At 51.1% G+C, this 15,796-nt stretch overlaps 1 protein-coding gene across 2 annotated transcripts in view; it reads left to right on the top strand.

The window, feature by feature from the left end:
* Positions 1-1,265: 1,265 nt before the first annotated feature.
* The window catches only part of LOC142292356 (uncharacterized), a 28,517-nt gene continuing 13,986 nt past the window's right edge, over positions 1,266-15,796 (top strand). Inside the window, exons 1-6 of one of the 2 annotated variants that reach the window (XM_075337674.1) lie at positions 1,266-1,353; positions 7,626-7,747; positions 7,860-8,027; positions 8,111-8,234; positions 8,353-8,450; positions 8,743-8,800. In XM_075337674.1, coding sequence (XP_075193789.1) covers positions 7,670-7,747; positions 7,860-8,027; positions 8,111-8,234; positions 8,353-8,450; positions 8,743-8,800 — 526 coding nt within the window. In that variant the 5' untranslated portion in view covers positions 1,266-1,353; positions 7,626-7,669. The remainder of the gene's footprint in view (positions 1,354-7,625; positions 7,748-7,859; positions 8,028-8,110; positions 8,235-8,352; positions 8,451-8,742; positions 8,801-15,796) is intronic. The other variant, XM_075337673.1, reaches the window with a different exon arrangement.

The following is a 15,796-nucleotide window of genomic DNA, read 5'->3' on the forward strand; positions in this document are numbered from 1 at the left end:
CCTCCCTCCAGGGGCTGATGTCCACACCAGGAGGGGCGGGGCCAGGCGGTTGGCTCCTCCCACCGAGGAGTTCACAGTCCTGGAGGCGGGAAAGAAGGTCAGACAGTGACAAGGCGTCAGGGGAAGTGGTAGTGGAGGAACTGACTGGCCGTGTCCGGGTACGTGGCCCGGGCACCTGACAGCACGGTTGGCAGACGGTGGTGACCGTCTGCAGGAGAGGCAGATTGACGCACAACCATAAGGACCGGGGACGGGCGGTGGCCCGCCGGTACCGGACCGGGGAGCGAAGAGAAGCCAGCACCATCGGGCAGGGCCTACGGACCCCGACCAGGCTAGGAGTCGCCGTTAAACCGGTCAAATCCGTCAGCGACGGGAACCTCCGGGGTTTCCCAGCAATAAAGATCCGACTGAAGGCAACCGTCCAAACCGTGAGGGAGATAAAGCTACCGCTAGAGCTCCAAGAGCCAGAGCCTGCGGGCAACAAAAGGGGCTCCCTTAGCCAACACACCGCTGGGGAGCGGGCTGCCGGTGGGAAGCCATCGGGGCCGAGAACATAACACCGGTGCAGGGAGAGACCGTTACCGCCAACCGACCGGGAGTGACCGCCGCAGCCGTCTGTGGGACTCGTCCATCCAGCCGTTTGTTTTACAAGAGACTCCGTGTGCGTTACTGGCTGAGTAAGGACCACCGTGCCGTCTGGCACTGCGCTGCCCCGCGACCCTGCACCTGGTCAGGCCCCGCAATCCACCAAACAGACAAGAACTCCAGGCCCCGGGACTACCAAAATCCCCTACCCACGGAGGGGAGAGAAACATCCCAGCTGCTCCCTGTCATCGCTCCCGGGATCCCCGTACAGAGCAGCGGTGGTGCCCCAACCTCACCACACACCGTGGGTGGCGTCACAAACCGACATCCCAAACACCAACAAAACACCCTTTTCACTCACGGGCGAGGAGCGCCGCTCGAGTCCCTGGATCCGGCCCACCGCTCGAGCCACCGAACAGCAGCTGCAGCAGCACCGGACCCGAGCGTGGTGAGCGCAGCGTCCCCTCCCCGCCCGCGACATATATATATATATATATATAGTGCTGGGATAATGGCTTCTACCACAAATCCTCCCTCTCCTGTGTCCCTGAGCTCAGGAGCAGCAGCCATGTGTGTAATACTGGGAGTCCTGGTAACTAGGAGACTCCCACCAACAAGATGGCCGCTCCCACTGCAGGGACAGGAAGGCTGCAGCCTGAACCTCACCATTTCCTGCCAAACTTCCTGCCTCACATGCAGTGGAGCAAAGACAACCTCACAGAAAACCTCAGCGATCAGAGAAGACGCAGTGACGCCTCTCCGGTATATGTGCGTATGGAGAGGACAGGTTATATACTGGAGATTATGTGTGGGGAGGTATCAGGAGATTAGGGAGAGATGTATGGAGAGGGCAGGTTATATACTGGAGATTATGTGTGGAGAGGTATCAGGAGATTAGGAGAGATGTATGGAGAGGACAGGTTATATACTGGAGATTATGTGTGGAGAGGTATCAGGAGATTAGGGAGAGATGTATGGAGAGGACAGGTTATATACTGGAGATTATGTGTGTGGAGGTATCCGGAGATTAGGAGAGATGTATGGAGAGAACAGGTTATATACTGGAGATTATGTGTGTGGCGGTATCAGGAGATTAGGAGAGATGTATGGAGGGGACAGGTTATATACTGGAGATTATGTATGGGGAGGTATCAGGAGATTAGGGAGAGATGTATGGAGAGGACAGGTTATATACTGGAGATTATGTGTGGGGAGGTATCAGGAGATTAGGGAGAGATGTATGGAGAGGACAGGTTATATACTGGAGATTATGTGTGGGGAGGTATCAGGAGATTAGGGAGAGATGTATGGAGAGAACAGGTTATATACTGGAGATTATGTGTGTGGCGGTATCAGGAGATTAGGAGAGATGTATGGAGAGGACAGGTTATATACTGGAGATTATATGTAGGGAGGTATCAGGAGATTAGGGAGAGATGTATGGAGAGGACAGGTTATATACTGGAGATTATGTGTGAGGAGGTATCAGGAGATTAGGGAGAGATGTATGGAGAGAACAGGTTATATACTGGAGATTATGTGTGTGGCGGTATCAGGAGATTAGGAGAGATGTATGGAGAGGACAGGTTATATACTGGAGATTATGTGTGGGGAGGTATCAGGAGATTAGGGAGAGATGTATGGAGAGGACAGGTTATATACTGGAGATTATGTGTGGGGAGGTATCAGGAGATTAGGAGAGATGTATGGAGAGGACAGGTTATATACTGGAGATTATGTGTGGGGAGGTATCAGGAGATTAGGGAGAGATGTATGGAGAGGACAGGTTATATTCTGGAGATTATGTGTGGGGAGGTATCAGGAGATTAGGGAGAGATGTATGGAGAGAACAGGTTATATACTGGAGATTATGTGTGTGGCGGTATCAGGAGATTAGGAGAGATGTATGGAGAGGACAGGTTATATACTGGAGATTATGTGTGGGGAGGTATCAGGAGATTAGGGAGAGATGTATGGAGAGGACAGGTTATATACTGGAGATTATGTGTGGGGAGGTATCAGGAGATTAGGAGAGATGTATGGAGAGGACAGGTTATATACTGGAGATTATGTGTGGGGAGGTATCAGGAGATTAGGGAGAGATGTATGGAGAGGACAGGTTATATACTGGAGATTATGTGTGGAGAGGTATCAGGAGATTAGGGAGAGATGTATGGAGAGGACAGGTTATATACTGGAGATTATGTGTGGGGAGGTATCAGGAGATTAGGAGAGATGTATGGAGAGGACAGGTTATATACTGGAGATTATGTGTGGGGAGGTATCAGGAGATTAGGGAGAGATGTATGGAGGGGACAGGTTATATACTGGAGATTATGTGTGGGGGGTATCAGGAGATTAGGGAGAGATGTATGGAGAGGACAGGTTATATACTGGAGATTATGTGTGGGGAGGTATCAGGAGATTAGGAGAGATGTATGGAGGGGACAGGTTATATACTGGAGATTATGTGTGAGGAGATATCAGGAGATTAGGGAGAGATGTATGGAGAGGACAGGTTATATACTGGAGATTATGTGTGGGGAGGTATCAGGAGATTAGGAGAGATGTATGGAGAGGACAGGTTATATACTGGAGATTATGTGTGGGGAGGTATCAGGAGATTAGGGAGAGATGTATGGAGAGGACAGGTTATATACTGGAGATTATGTGTGGGGAGGTATCAGGAGATTAGGGAGAGATGTATGGAGAGGACAGGTTACATACTGGAGATTATGTGTGGGGAGGTATCAGGAGATTAGGGAGAGCTGTATGGAGGGGACAGGTTATATACTGGAGATTATGTGTGGGGAGGTATCAGGAGATTAGGGAGAGATGTATGGAGAGGACAGGTTATATACTGGAGATTATGTGTGGGGAGGTATCAGGAGATTAGGGAGAGATGTATGGAGAGGACAGGTTACATACTGGAGATTATGTGTGGGGAGGTATCAGGAGATTAGGGAGAGCTGTATGGAGGGGACAGGTTATATACTGGAGATTATGTGTGGGGAGGTATCAGGAGATTAGGGAGAGATGTATGGAGAGGACAGGTTATATACTGGAGATTATGTGTGGGGAGGTATCAGGAGATTAGGAGAGATGTATGGAGAGGACAGGTTATATACTGGAGATTATGTGTGGGGAGGTATCAGGAGATTAGGGAGAGATGTATGGAGAGGACAGGTTATATACTGGAGATTATGTTTGGGGGGTATCAGGAGATTAGGAGAGATGTATAGAGAGGACAGGTTATATACTGGAGATTATGTGTGGGGGGTATCAGGAGATTATACAGAGAGATGTATGGAGAGGACAGGTTATATACTGGAGATTATGTGTGGGGAGGTATCAGGAGATTAGGGAGAGATGTATGGAGAGGATAGGTTATATACTGGAGATTATGTGTGGGGAGGTATCAGGAGATTAGGAGAGATGTATGGAGAGGACAGGTTATATACTGGAGATTATGTGTGGGGAGGTATCAGGAGATTAGGGAGAGATGTATGGAGAGGACAGGTTATATACTGGAGATTATGTGTGGGGAGGTATCAGGAGATTAGGGAGAGATGTATGGAGAGGACAGGTTATATACTGGAGATTATGTGTGGGGAGGTATCAGGAGATTAGGGAGAGATGTATGGAGAGGACAGGTTATATACTGGAGATTATGTGTGGGGAGGTATCAGGAGATTAGGGAGAGATGTATGGAGAGGATAGGTTATATACTGGAGATTATGTGTGGGGAGGTATCAGGAGATTAGGAGAGATGTATGGAGAGGACAGGTTAGATACTGGAGATTATGTGTGGGGAGGTATCAGGAGATTAGGAGAGATGTATGGAGAGGACAGGTTAGATTCTGGAGATTATGTGTGGGGAGGTATCAGGAGATTAGGGAGAGATGTATGGAGAGGACAGGTTATATACTGGAGATTATGTGTGGGGAGGTATCAGGAGATTAGGGAGATATGTATGGAAGGGACAGGTTATATACTGGAGATTATGTGTGGGTGGTATCAGGAGATTAGGGAGAGATGTATGGAGGGGACAGATTATATACTGGAGATTATGTGTAGGGATATATCAGGAGATTAGGGAGATATGTATGGAGGGGACAGGTTATATACTGGAGATTATGTGTGTGGGGAGGTATCAGGAGATTAGGGAGAGATGTATGGAGGGGACAGATTATATACTGGAGATTATGTGTAGGGATATATCAGGAGATTAGGGAGATATGTATGGAGGGGACAGGTTATATACTGGAGATTATGTGTGGGGACTTATCAGGAGATTAGGGAGATATGTATGGAGAGGACAGGTTATATACTGGAGATTATGTGTGGGGAGGTATCTGGAGATTACGCCAGGCCGGGGCTGGCCTTTCCTCCCCGGTGTATTGCATATTGCGGAAGTCCACCGGACCCTCCTCTTCATCAGGGCCGGGTTTTTAGTCTCCTCTTGCTCCAATTCGTCCCATCCGCCTTTGGCTGTCATCGGGTTCCAGCACTGGATCCGCAGCGCACTACAGTCCAGGCCCAGGGCTCGGTTCACGGTGGTGCCACAGTTGATGTACAAGTGCCGATCCTACTCGATTCCGCACTGCCACCGTGCCTGCTCAGTGGTCGACGCTTCCTGCGTGATCAAGTGGAAAGCTGCATCACGATCACTTTTTTCCCGCTTCACACCATGCTGTCTCTCGTAAAATGGCCCAGTTGGCTTGGTTACATGAACATCCCGCGTCGCAAGGTCTGCTTCTTCCGGTGCCAGAGCCTAGTCGCGTCACTCGTCTGTCTTGCGAACCGAACCCATAGCCATGCCTCTCTCACACGCTGGGCCGTACCCATAAGGCTATGTGCGCACGTTGCGTACAGTCAGTGCAGAATTTTCTGCAGCGATCTGAACAGCACACGTGCGCTTCAAATCGCTGCAGAAAATGTCCGTAGAGAAAAAAAAAAAAAGCCGATTCCATGCGCTCTGCCTGCAGCTCCTGCCATAGACAGAGCGGGGAATGCCGGCAAAGCGCAGGAAAGAAGTGACATGTCACTTCTTGAACGCAGCGCTCTAAAACGCCACGTGCGCACGGCCCCTGCACAATCTCCATAGACTGTGCAGGGGACGCAGGACGCATGCAGTTACGCTGCGCTACAAAGCGCAGCGTAACTGCATGAATTACGCAACGTGCGCACATAGCCTAAGCAGGCATCTCTTTGGCTGCCATACCTTCCTCTTGCTCGGCAGCACCTTCATCTTCCACGGGTGCCCTCTTCAGTGGGATCTCTTCATCTCTGGCCACATCTTCTCTTCAGCTCTTCCCCTCTTCATCGCCGACACTCCTTTGTGCCAGGTACATTTTAAATTGTCTGGGTGCCGTCTTCACCCACGTAGGGCATGGTCACTTTCCTTCAGGCCCCATGCCACCTCCTTCTTAGTCGTCATTTTCTCTTTGTCACAGTCTCAGTCCATTAACATTAGATCCTTACATGGCGCTATCTCATGCCGCTGTACTTCAGGCGCTAGATCTTCTGCTCCAAGGGTCACATTATCCCCATTTTCATGCGAGATTCCCGCACCCTGCCGACTACACCAAATGTAACGTAGCCCTGGGCAGTAGTCATGGTCTTCAATCCTCAGCCCACCTCTGGCTGCGTTACAGTGCGGTCTCTCTGTCTCTTTCGGCTGCTTCCTCGCTCTGCCGCTCCTCCACCTCGGACACCGGGTCTATCTACCTTCAGAATAGACTCCCTTCTTCTTTACTTCTGTACACAACTTGGCCAGCCTGATTTTATGCCGCACATTGATGGGAAACTGCAAATGTTGCTCCAAAAGCAACTTTACATGAGTATAAAATACATAAGAAAGAAAAGCAAAATCAGTTGAGTGGGAACGAGGGCCAGAGCCGGAACTGCAGCGCCCGAGCATGGGGAAGGGTTAGCTGGGGTCCATCCTGGGATTGGGAACGATGGCCAGAGCCGGAACTGCAGCGCCCGAGCATGGGGAAGGGTTAGCTGGGGTCCATCCTGGGATTGGGAACGATGGCCAGAGCCGGAACTGCAGCGCCCGAGCATGGGGAAGGGTTAGCTGGGGTCCATCCTGGGATTGGGAACGATGGCCAGAGCCGGAACTGCAGCGCCCGAGCATGGGGAAGGGTTAGCTGGGGTCCATCCTGGGATTGGGAACGATGGCCAGAGCCGGAACTGCAGCGCCCGAGCATGGGGAAGGGTTAGCTGGGGTCCATCCTGGGATTGGGAACGATGGCCAGAGCCGGAACTGCAGCGCCCGAGCATGGGGAAGGGTTAGCTGGGGTCCATCCTGGGATTGGCAACGATGGCCAGAGCCGGAACTGCAGCGCCCGAGCATGGGGAAGGGTTAGCTGGGGTCCATCCTGGGATTGGGAACGATGGCCAGAGCCGGAACTGCAGCGCCCAAGCATGGGGAAGGGTTAGCTGGGGTCCATCCTGGGATTGGGAACGATGGCCAGAGCTGGAACTGCAGCGCCCGAGCATGGGGAAGGGTTAGCTGGGGTCCATCCTGGGATTGGGAACGATGGCCAGAGCCGGAACTACAGCGCCCGAGCATGGGGAAGGGTTAGCTGGGGTCCATCCTGGGATTGGGAACGATGGCCAGAGCCGGAACTACAGCGCCCGAGCATGGGGAAGGGTTAGCTGGGGTCCATCCTGGCATTGTAGGCTTCCCGCTGTGCACCAAGTTCTTCTGCTGATAATTGTTGCTTTGTGTTTCTGCCATCTCTATCGGGACCATGATATTCTAAGTTATACGAGAAAGTTATTCTTCATGTGTGAAGTCATTGTTCTAATAATCCTTTATAAAACATATCAGAGGACGAGAGGTTTGTGATATTATAGAGAGGTTGAATGTGTAAAAGGCAGAGGACAAGTCTAGAAGGAGAAAAATGGCCTTCTCAATCTATGCTGTGTCCTGCTGTGAGAAGGGTGGTAGACCGGAGGACCGGGAGGACCCTTCCAACTCTACCATTCTATGATTCAGATTTCGCATTCAATCCTTTTCTTTCCTCCAGTTCCATTTAGGGTACAGAATATCTACAGGTATATTTATTAAAGGATGGAGCTGGACAGAGACCACATGGCTGCTCGGATATTAGACCTCACCCTGGAGATAATCTACTGGATCACTGGAGAGGTGAGATCTTCCCATCACATCACTCTGATCCCTAGGAATAAAGCAGGGAAATGATGGGGAAGGTGAAGGATCCTCAGAATAGATGTAGTGATCGGCGTCTCCCCATACACAGGATCACACAGTAGTGAAGACGTCGTCTGGGGAGTGTGTGACCCCTCGTGTGTCAGGAGGACGGAGCAGGACCCCGAGTGACATCACCGAGCCTCCACCTCATTCACTGATACATGAGCAGAAGATCCTGGAACTGACCCACAGGATCACTGAGCTGCTGAGCGGAGAGGTGAGCGCTGCCGGGAATGCTGGGACATTATATAATAACACCGGGGGAGGGGTCTGCTAATGGCGGCTCATTGTGTGTGTCAGGTTCCTATACGGTGTCAGGACGTCACCATCTATTTCTCCATGGAGGAGTGGGAGTATCTAGAAGGACACAAGGATCTGTACAAGGACGTCATGATGGAGAATCTCCAGCCCCTCACATCTCCGGGTAAGAGGAGACAACCCTGATTATAGAGGAGAGGCCGGGTCTGAGGTCACCTGGACCCCCCATCATCTGATCATCACATGTAGACGATGTATTCAGTCACTGTGTATATTTCCTATAGATGGGTCCAGTCCGAGAAATCCACCAGAGAGAAGTCCCAGTCCTCTCTATTCCCAGGATCCTCCAGAGGAAAAGCCGAATGTCCCCCTGGATCATCAGGTAGATGAGATTTCTGGAAATCCTCTATAGTAATGACGCTTTCTAGTGATCGCCAGCAGCGGTGGGGGTAGGCGTCGTGTCCGCTGGTTTTTAATTTTATAAAGACTGTGACAGATGTCATCGTGTGGTGAGGACCTTCTCTCCTTCTCTGAACTTTCTCTGCGCTTTGGTATTGAGCTCATCACATTTATAAGACGCCTGGAGTTCATGTGTATTTATGTCACTTGCTCCTATGTATAGCGGGGACACACTGAGAAGTGTTTTTCTTATGTCTTATGTGGAATCCTTGCAGGAAAGTGTCGGTGGAACGACGAGTGGACACGGACATCCCTTATCCATGTCGGTGAATGGTGAGAACCTTCCAGAAACTCTGTGTTTTCTTCTATCTGTGTAATTTACAGACAGACTTTACCTATATCCTCCTCCCGAATATCAGTGGAGGAGATGTAGATGACGTAAAGCTGATGATGTCTCTGAAGTCCTCATCCATGGAGCTGGGTCATGTAATATCATCAGGTTCTTTTTCTACAAGGCTCAGAGATTCATTATCTGATATTTTCAGGCTGGGGAAATGCAGGAAAGTATTCAACACGTATTACTCATTCAATTTGGGTTTTACATTCAGCCCCATTGACATTAGTGTATATAATCCTGCCCCTCTCCCCCGGAGTATAACATCCAGCCTCCCGCCCCTGGTGTATATAATCCTGCCCCTCTCCCCGGAGTATAAGATCCAGCCTCCCGCCCCTGGTGTATATAATCCTGCCCCTCTCCCTCTGTAGTATAAGATCCAGTCTCCCGCCCCTGGTGTATATAATCCTGCCCCTCTCCTCCGGAGTATAAGATCCAGCCTCCCGGCCCTGGTGTATATAATCCTGCCCCTGTCCTCCGGAGTATAAGATCCAGCCTCCCGGCCCTGGTGTATATAATCCTGCCCCTCTCCTCCGGAGTATAAGATCCAGCCTCCCGGCCCTGGTGTATATAATCCTGCCCCTCTCCCTCTGTAGTATAAGATCCAGCCTCCCGCCCCTGGTGTATATAATCCTGCCCCTCTCCCCGGAGTATAAGATCCAGCCTCCCGCCCCTGGTGTATATAATCCTGCCCCTCTCCCCGGAGTATAAGATCCAGCCTCCTGCCCCTGGTGTATATAATCCTGCCCCTCTTCTCCGGAGTATAACCTCCAGCCTCCCGCCCCTGGTGTATATAATCCTGCCCCTCTCCCCCGGAGTATAACCTCCCGCCCCTGGTGTATATAATCCTGCCCCTCTCCCCGGAGTATAAGATCCAGCCTCCTGCCCCTGGTGTATATAATCCTGCCCCTCTTCTCCGGAGTATAACCTCCAGCCTCCCGCCCCTGGTGTATATAATCCTGCCCCTCTCCTCCGGAGTATAACCTCTCGCCCCTGGTGTATATAATCCTGCCCCTCTCCCCGGAGTATAAGATCCAGCCTCCCGCCCCTGGTGTATATAATCCTGCCCCTCTCCTCCGGAGTATAACCTCCCGCCCCTGGTGTATATAATCCTGCCCCTCTCCTCCGGAGTATAACCTCCAGCCTCCCGCCCCTGGTGTATATAATCCTGCCCCTCTCCTCCGGAGTATAACCTCCCGCCCCTGGTGTATATAATCCTGCCCCTCTCCCCGGAGTATAAGATCCAGCCTCCCGCCCCTGGTGTATATAATCCTGCCCCTCTCCTCCGGAGTATAACCTCCCGCCCCTGGTGTATATAATCCTGCCCCTCTCCTCCGGAGTATAACCTCCAGCCTCCCGCCCCTGGTGTATATAATCCTGCCCCTCTCCCCCGGAGTATAACCTCCCGCCCCTGGTGTATATAATCCTGCCCCTCTCCCCGGAGTATAAGATCCAGCCTCCCGCCCCTGGTGTATATAATCCTGCCCCTCTCCCCGGAGTATAATCTCCACCACAATGCCATCTGCCTTTCTTACCATGTGATATAATGGCTGGTGGTGCGGAGCTCACTGATACCAGTGCAGTCCTATAATAGGAACTACCGGGGTAACGAGTCCGTTCCTGATATTTCTTCTTCCTGAATCTTCCCCATCACCTGTGAGTGATATTATTGAGAAGTGGAAGGAACCGCAGCAACTCAGCCACGAAGTGGAGACCCCATAATATTACGATGAGTACTGAGGAGCTAAGGGCAGAAAAGTCCCCACCGCTCTGCTGACCCCATAATTGCAGAATCCAGACCTCCTCTGGTAACATCAGCACAAACACTGCGCCAGCCGGGAGCTTCATGGCCGAGCATCTGCAGCCGTACATCACCAAGCACAATGCCGAGCCGTACATCACCAAGCACAATGCCGAGCCGTACATCACCACGCACAATGCCAAACCGTACATCTCCAAGCACAATGCCGAACCATACATCACCAAGCACAATGCCGAACCATACATCACCAAGCACAATGCCGAGCCGTACATCACCAAGCACAATGCTGAGCCGTACATCACCGAGCACAATGCCGAGCCGTACATCACCAAGCACAATGCTGAGCCGTACATCACCAAGCACAATGCCGAGCCATACATCACCCAGCACAATACCGAGCCGTACATCACCAAGCACAATGCCGAGCCGTACATCACCAAGCACAATGCTGAGCCGTACATCACCGAGCACAATGCCGAGCCGTACATCACCAAGCACAATGCTGAGCCGTACATCACCAAGCACAATGCCGAGCCGTACATCACCCAGCACAATACCGAGCCGTACATCACCAAGCACAATGCTGAGCCGTACATCACCCAGCACAATGCCGAGCCATACATCACCAAGCACAATGCCGAGCCGTACATCACCAAGCACAATGCCGAGCCGTACATCACCCAGCACAAGGCCGAGCCATACATCACCAAGCACAATGCTGAGCCATACATCACCAAGCACAATGCTGAGCCATACATCACCAAGCACAATGCTGAGCCGTACATCACCAAGCACAATGCCGAGCCATACATCACCAAGCACAATGCCGAGCCGTACATCACCAAGCACAATGCCGAGCCATACATCACCAAACACAATGCCGAGCCGTACATCACCAAACACAATGCCGAGCCATACATCACCAAACACAATGCCGAGCCGTACATCACCAAACACAATGCCGAGCCGTATATCACCAAGCACAATGCCGAGCCGTACATCACCAAGCACAATGTCGAGCCGTATATCACCAAGCACAATGCCGAGCCGTACATCACCCAGCACAATGCAGAGCCGTACATCATCAAGCACAATGCCGAGCCATACATCACCAAGCACAATGCCGAGCCGTACATCACCAAGCACAATGCTGAGCCATACATCACCAAGCACAATGCCGAGCCGTACATCACCAAGCACAATGCCGAGCCGTACATCACCCAGCACAAGGCCGAGCCGTACATCACCAAGCACAATGCCGAGCCGTACATCACCCAGCACAAGGCCGAGCCATACATCACCAAGCACAATGCCGAACCATACATCACCAAGCACAATGCCGAGCCGTACATCACCAAGCACAATGCCAAGCCATACATCACCAAGCACAATGCCAAGCCATACATCACCAAGCACAATGCCAAGCCATACATCACCAAGCACAATGCCAAGCCATACATCACCAAGCACAATGCCAAGCCATACATCACCAAGCACAATGCCGAGCCATACATCACCAAGCACAATTTTGAGCATCATACAGGGTAGTCTAAAGCCTCCACCAGTGGACTCTGGAGGAAACGTTTCCTGTATGCAGCAGCGGTACATCACCAAGCAGAATGCTGAGCATCGGATGGAGCGGTGTAAAGCCACCACCAATGGACTCCTGGCGGAGACGTGTTCTGTGTAGGGATGGCACTGCTCTTTCTGTGTCTAATGGACATGCCTGGGTTTGGAGAATAGAGAACGTTACCCCCTGACTGCATTGTGCCCGCTGTACAGATAGTGAAGGAGGATGATGCTCTGGGCCATTATCGCGGGCGGCTGCAGCCTCTTCGCTCCAGTGAAGGGAAATTTTAATGAGTCAGTACATCTCAACACTTTACCAATATCTGTGCCAGGTTTCATAGTGTTTCCAGGAAATAAGAGGCGCACAGTACAATGAAGATAACAAGTGTTACGATCTCACCTGGGGAGGAGGAGTTTTTAAAGCTGGATATGCGTGAAATTACGTGAGTCAAAAGTGCTGAAAGTCCCATGTTTCCCCGAAAATAAGCCCTAGCAGGAGTTTTCAGCAAGGCTTAATTATAAGACCTACCCCAATAATAAGCCCTAGTCGCGGTTCAATAATGAAGTGTTCATGCAGCTAAAAACGTTACAGATACTGCAGGACACTTCATTATCGACAGCGGACACCCCGAAGAGAGAAGACCCCGTGATCATACTCAACAAACGCCAACAGGGAGCAGTGCAACACATCAAGGACCTGCGGCGGAACGCACATCCACACACACCAGATCACACACACACATCAGATCACACACACACATCAGATCACACACACACACACACACATCAGATCACACACACACATCAGATCACACACACACACATCAGATCACACACACACACATCAGATCACACACACACCAGATCACACACATACACATCAGATCACAGACACACATCAGATCACACACAATCAGATCACACACACACACACAGACACACATCAGATCACACACAATCAGATCACACACACACACACAGACACACACATCAAATCACACACACTCACACACATCAGATCACACACACACATCAGATCACACACACACATCAGATCACACACACACACATCAGATCACACACACCAGATCACACACACACACACATCAGATCACACACACACATCAGATCACACACACACACACACACACATCAGATCACACACACACACCAGATCACACACACACACATCAGATCACACGCACACACATCAGATCACACACACACACCAGATCACACACACACACCAGATCACACACACATCAGATCACACGCACACACATCAGATCGCACACACACATCAGATCACACACACACACACATCAGATCACACATACACACCAGATCACACACACACACCAGATCACACACACACACACCAGATCACACACACACACCAGATCACACACACACACCAGATCACACACAATCAGATCACACACAATCAGATCACACACACACATCAGATCACACACACATCAGATCACACACACACTCACACACATCAGATCACACACACATCAGATCACACGCACACACATCAGATCACACGCACACACATCAGATCGCACGCACACACATCAGATCGCACGCACACACATCAGATCGCACGCACACACATCAGATCGCACGCACACACATCAGATCGCACGCACACATCAGATCGCACACACAAACATCAGATCGCACGCACACACATCAGATCGCACGCACACACATCAGATCGCACGCACACACATCAGATCGCACACACACACATCAGATCGCACGCACACACATCAGATCACACGCACACACGTCAGATCGCACACACACATCAGATCGCACACACACACATCAGATCGCACACACACACATCAGATCACACACACACACATCAGATCGCACACACACATCAGATCGCACGCACACATCAGATCGCACGCACACACATCAGATCACACGCACACACATCAGATCGCACACACACATCAGATCGCACACACACATCAGATCGCACACACACACATTAGATCGCACACACATCAGATCGCACACACACATCAGATCACACACACACACATCAGATCGCACACACACACATCAGATCGCACACACACATCAGATCACACACACACACATCAGATCACACACACATATGAGATTGCGCACACCACCAACAGCGATATCAATTGCTTCTGGCCACCATGAGGACCTGGGATGCTGTACAGTGGAGTGCCAGGACCTGCGGGTAGAACGCATCATAGAGACAAGAAAGCAGAGTGCCCTGCTCGCTGGAAGCAAGTAGTATCACCTGATGTGGGGAGTGTGAGTGCATGCAATTGTATGTGTGATCTCATGAGTGTGTTAATGAGAGTGAGTGTGTGTGTACGATCTGATGTGTGAGTGTCAGCCAGAAGGAGGGGAGGACGGTGTGCAGCATATCTGCTGGGAGCGCCCACCAAGGATCGCAGAAGGACCTGGTAGCCATGCAGACGCCAGGGGTCTGGAAAGTATGACGATCCTGGGAAAGGGGATCTGCGTTTTTTGGGTGGTAAACCTTCCCCCAACCATGTTTCCCCAAGAATAAGGCCTACCCCGAAAATTAGCCTCAGCTCATTATTCGGGGCAGAAAAAATACAAGACAGCGTCTTTTTTTCGGGGAAACACGGTAGTAGATGCAGCATAGTTAAAGGTGTGAACTGCACCTTGATGGAGTGCGGGTAGCACATAACACCAGCGTTTAGCAGACAGTCAGGAACCTTTTTGCTGGAATGGAGAAAGCACCCAGGAACAGCAGACTTGAGAAGGTAATCAGACACCTTGTATCTGGAGAGTTGAGAGCACCTTGGAATAGCAGAGATGTGTAGGCAGGTAATTACAGCAGAGTTGATGGTGTTGACGGCACCAGCAGTAGCTGAGACTGTCATATATCAGGCTTCGCACCCATGGCTGTGTGATCAGCTTGTCTATCCACTAAGTCACTGCAGATACAGCTTTTGCACAAACTTTGCCAAATGTCATATCGGCGTCAGGCTCTGTTTAGATTGCAGATTCTGACACTCCGCCCAATGGATTCTCTGGTGTTTGGGGTCAACACAGGCAGACTTGGGTGTTGACCTGCTGTGTGCTGATTCATAGGCAGGCTAGCAAGAGTTAGGGGTACTTTGCACGTTGCGACATCGCTAGCGATGCCGAGCGCGATAGTCCCCGCCCCCGTCGCACATGCGATATCTTGTGATAGCAGCCGTAGCGAACATTATCGCTACGGCAGCTTCACACGCACTTAACCTGCCCTGCGACGTCGCTCTTGCCGGCGACCCGCCTCCTTCCTAAGGGGGCGGGTCGTGCGGCGTCACAGCTACGTCACACGGCAGGCGGCCAATAGAAGCGGAGGGGCGTAGATGAGTGGGACGTAAACATCCCGCCCATCTCCTTCCTTCCGCATAGCCGGTAGAGGCAGGTAAGGAGATGTTCCTCGCTCCTGCGGCTTCATACACAGCGATGTGTGCTGCCGCAGGAACGAGGAACAACATCGTATCTCCTATTGGTGCGACATTATGAAAATGTCTGACACTACACAGATCACCAATTTACGACGCTTTTGCGATCGTTTATCGGCGCA

Source organism: Anomaloglossus baeobatrachus, chromosome 2 (genome assembly GCF_048569485.1).
Source record: "Anomaloglossus baeobatrachus isolate aAnoBae1 chromosome 2, aAnoBae1.hap1, whole genome shotgun sequence".
Lineage (NCBI taxonomy): Eukaryota > Metazoa > Chordata > Amphibia > Anura > Aromobatidae > Anomaloglossus > Anomaloglossus baeobatrachus.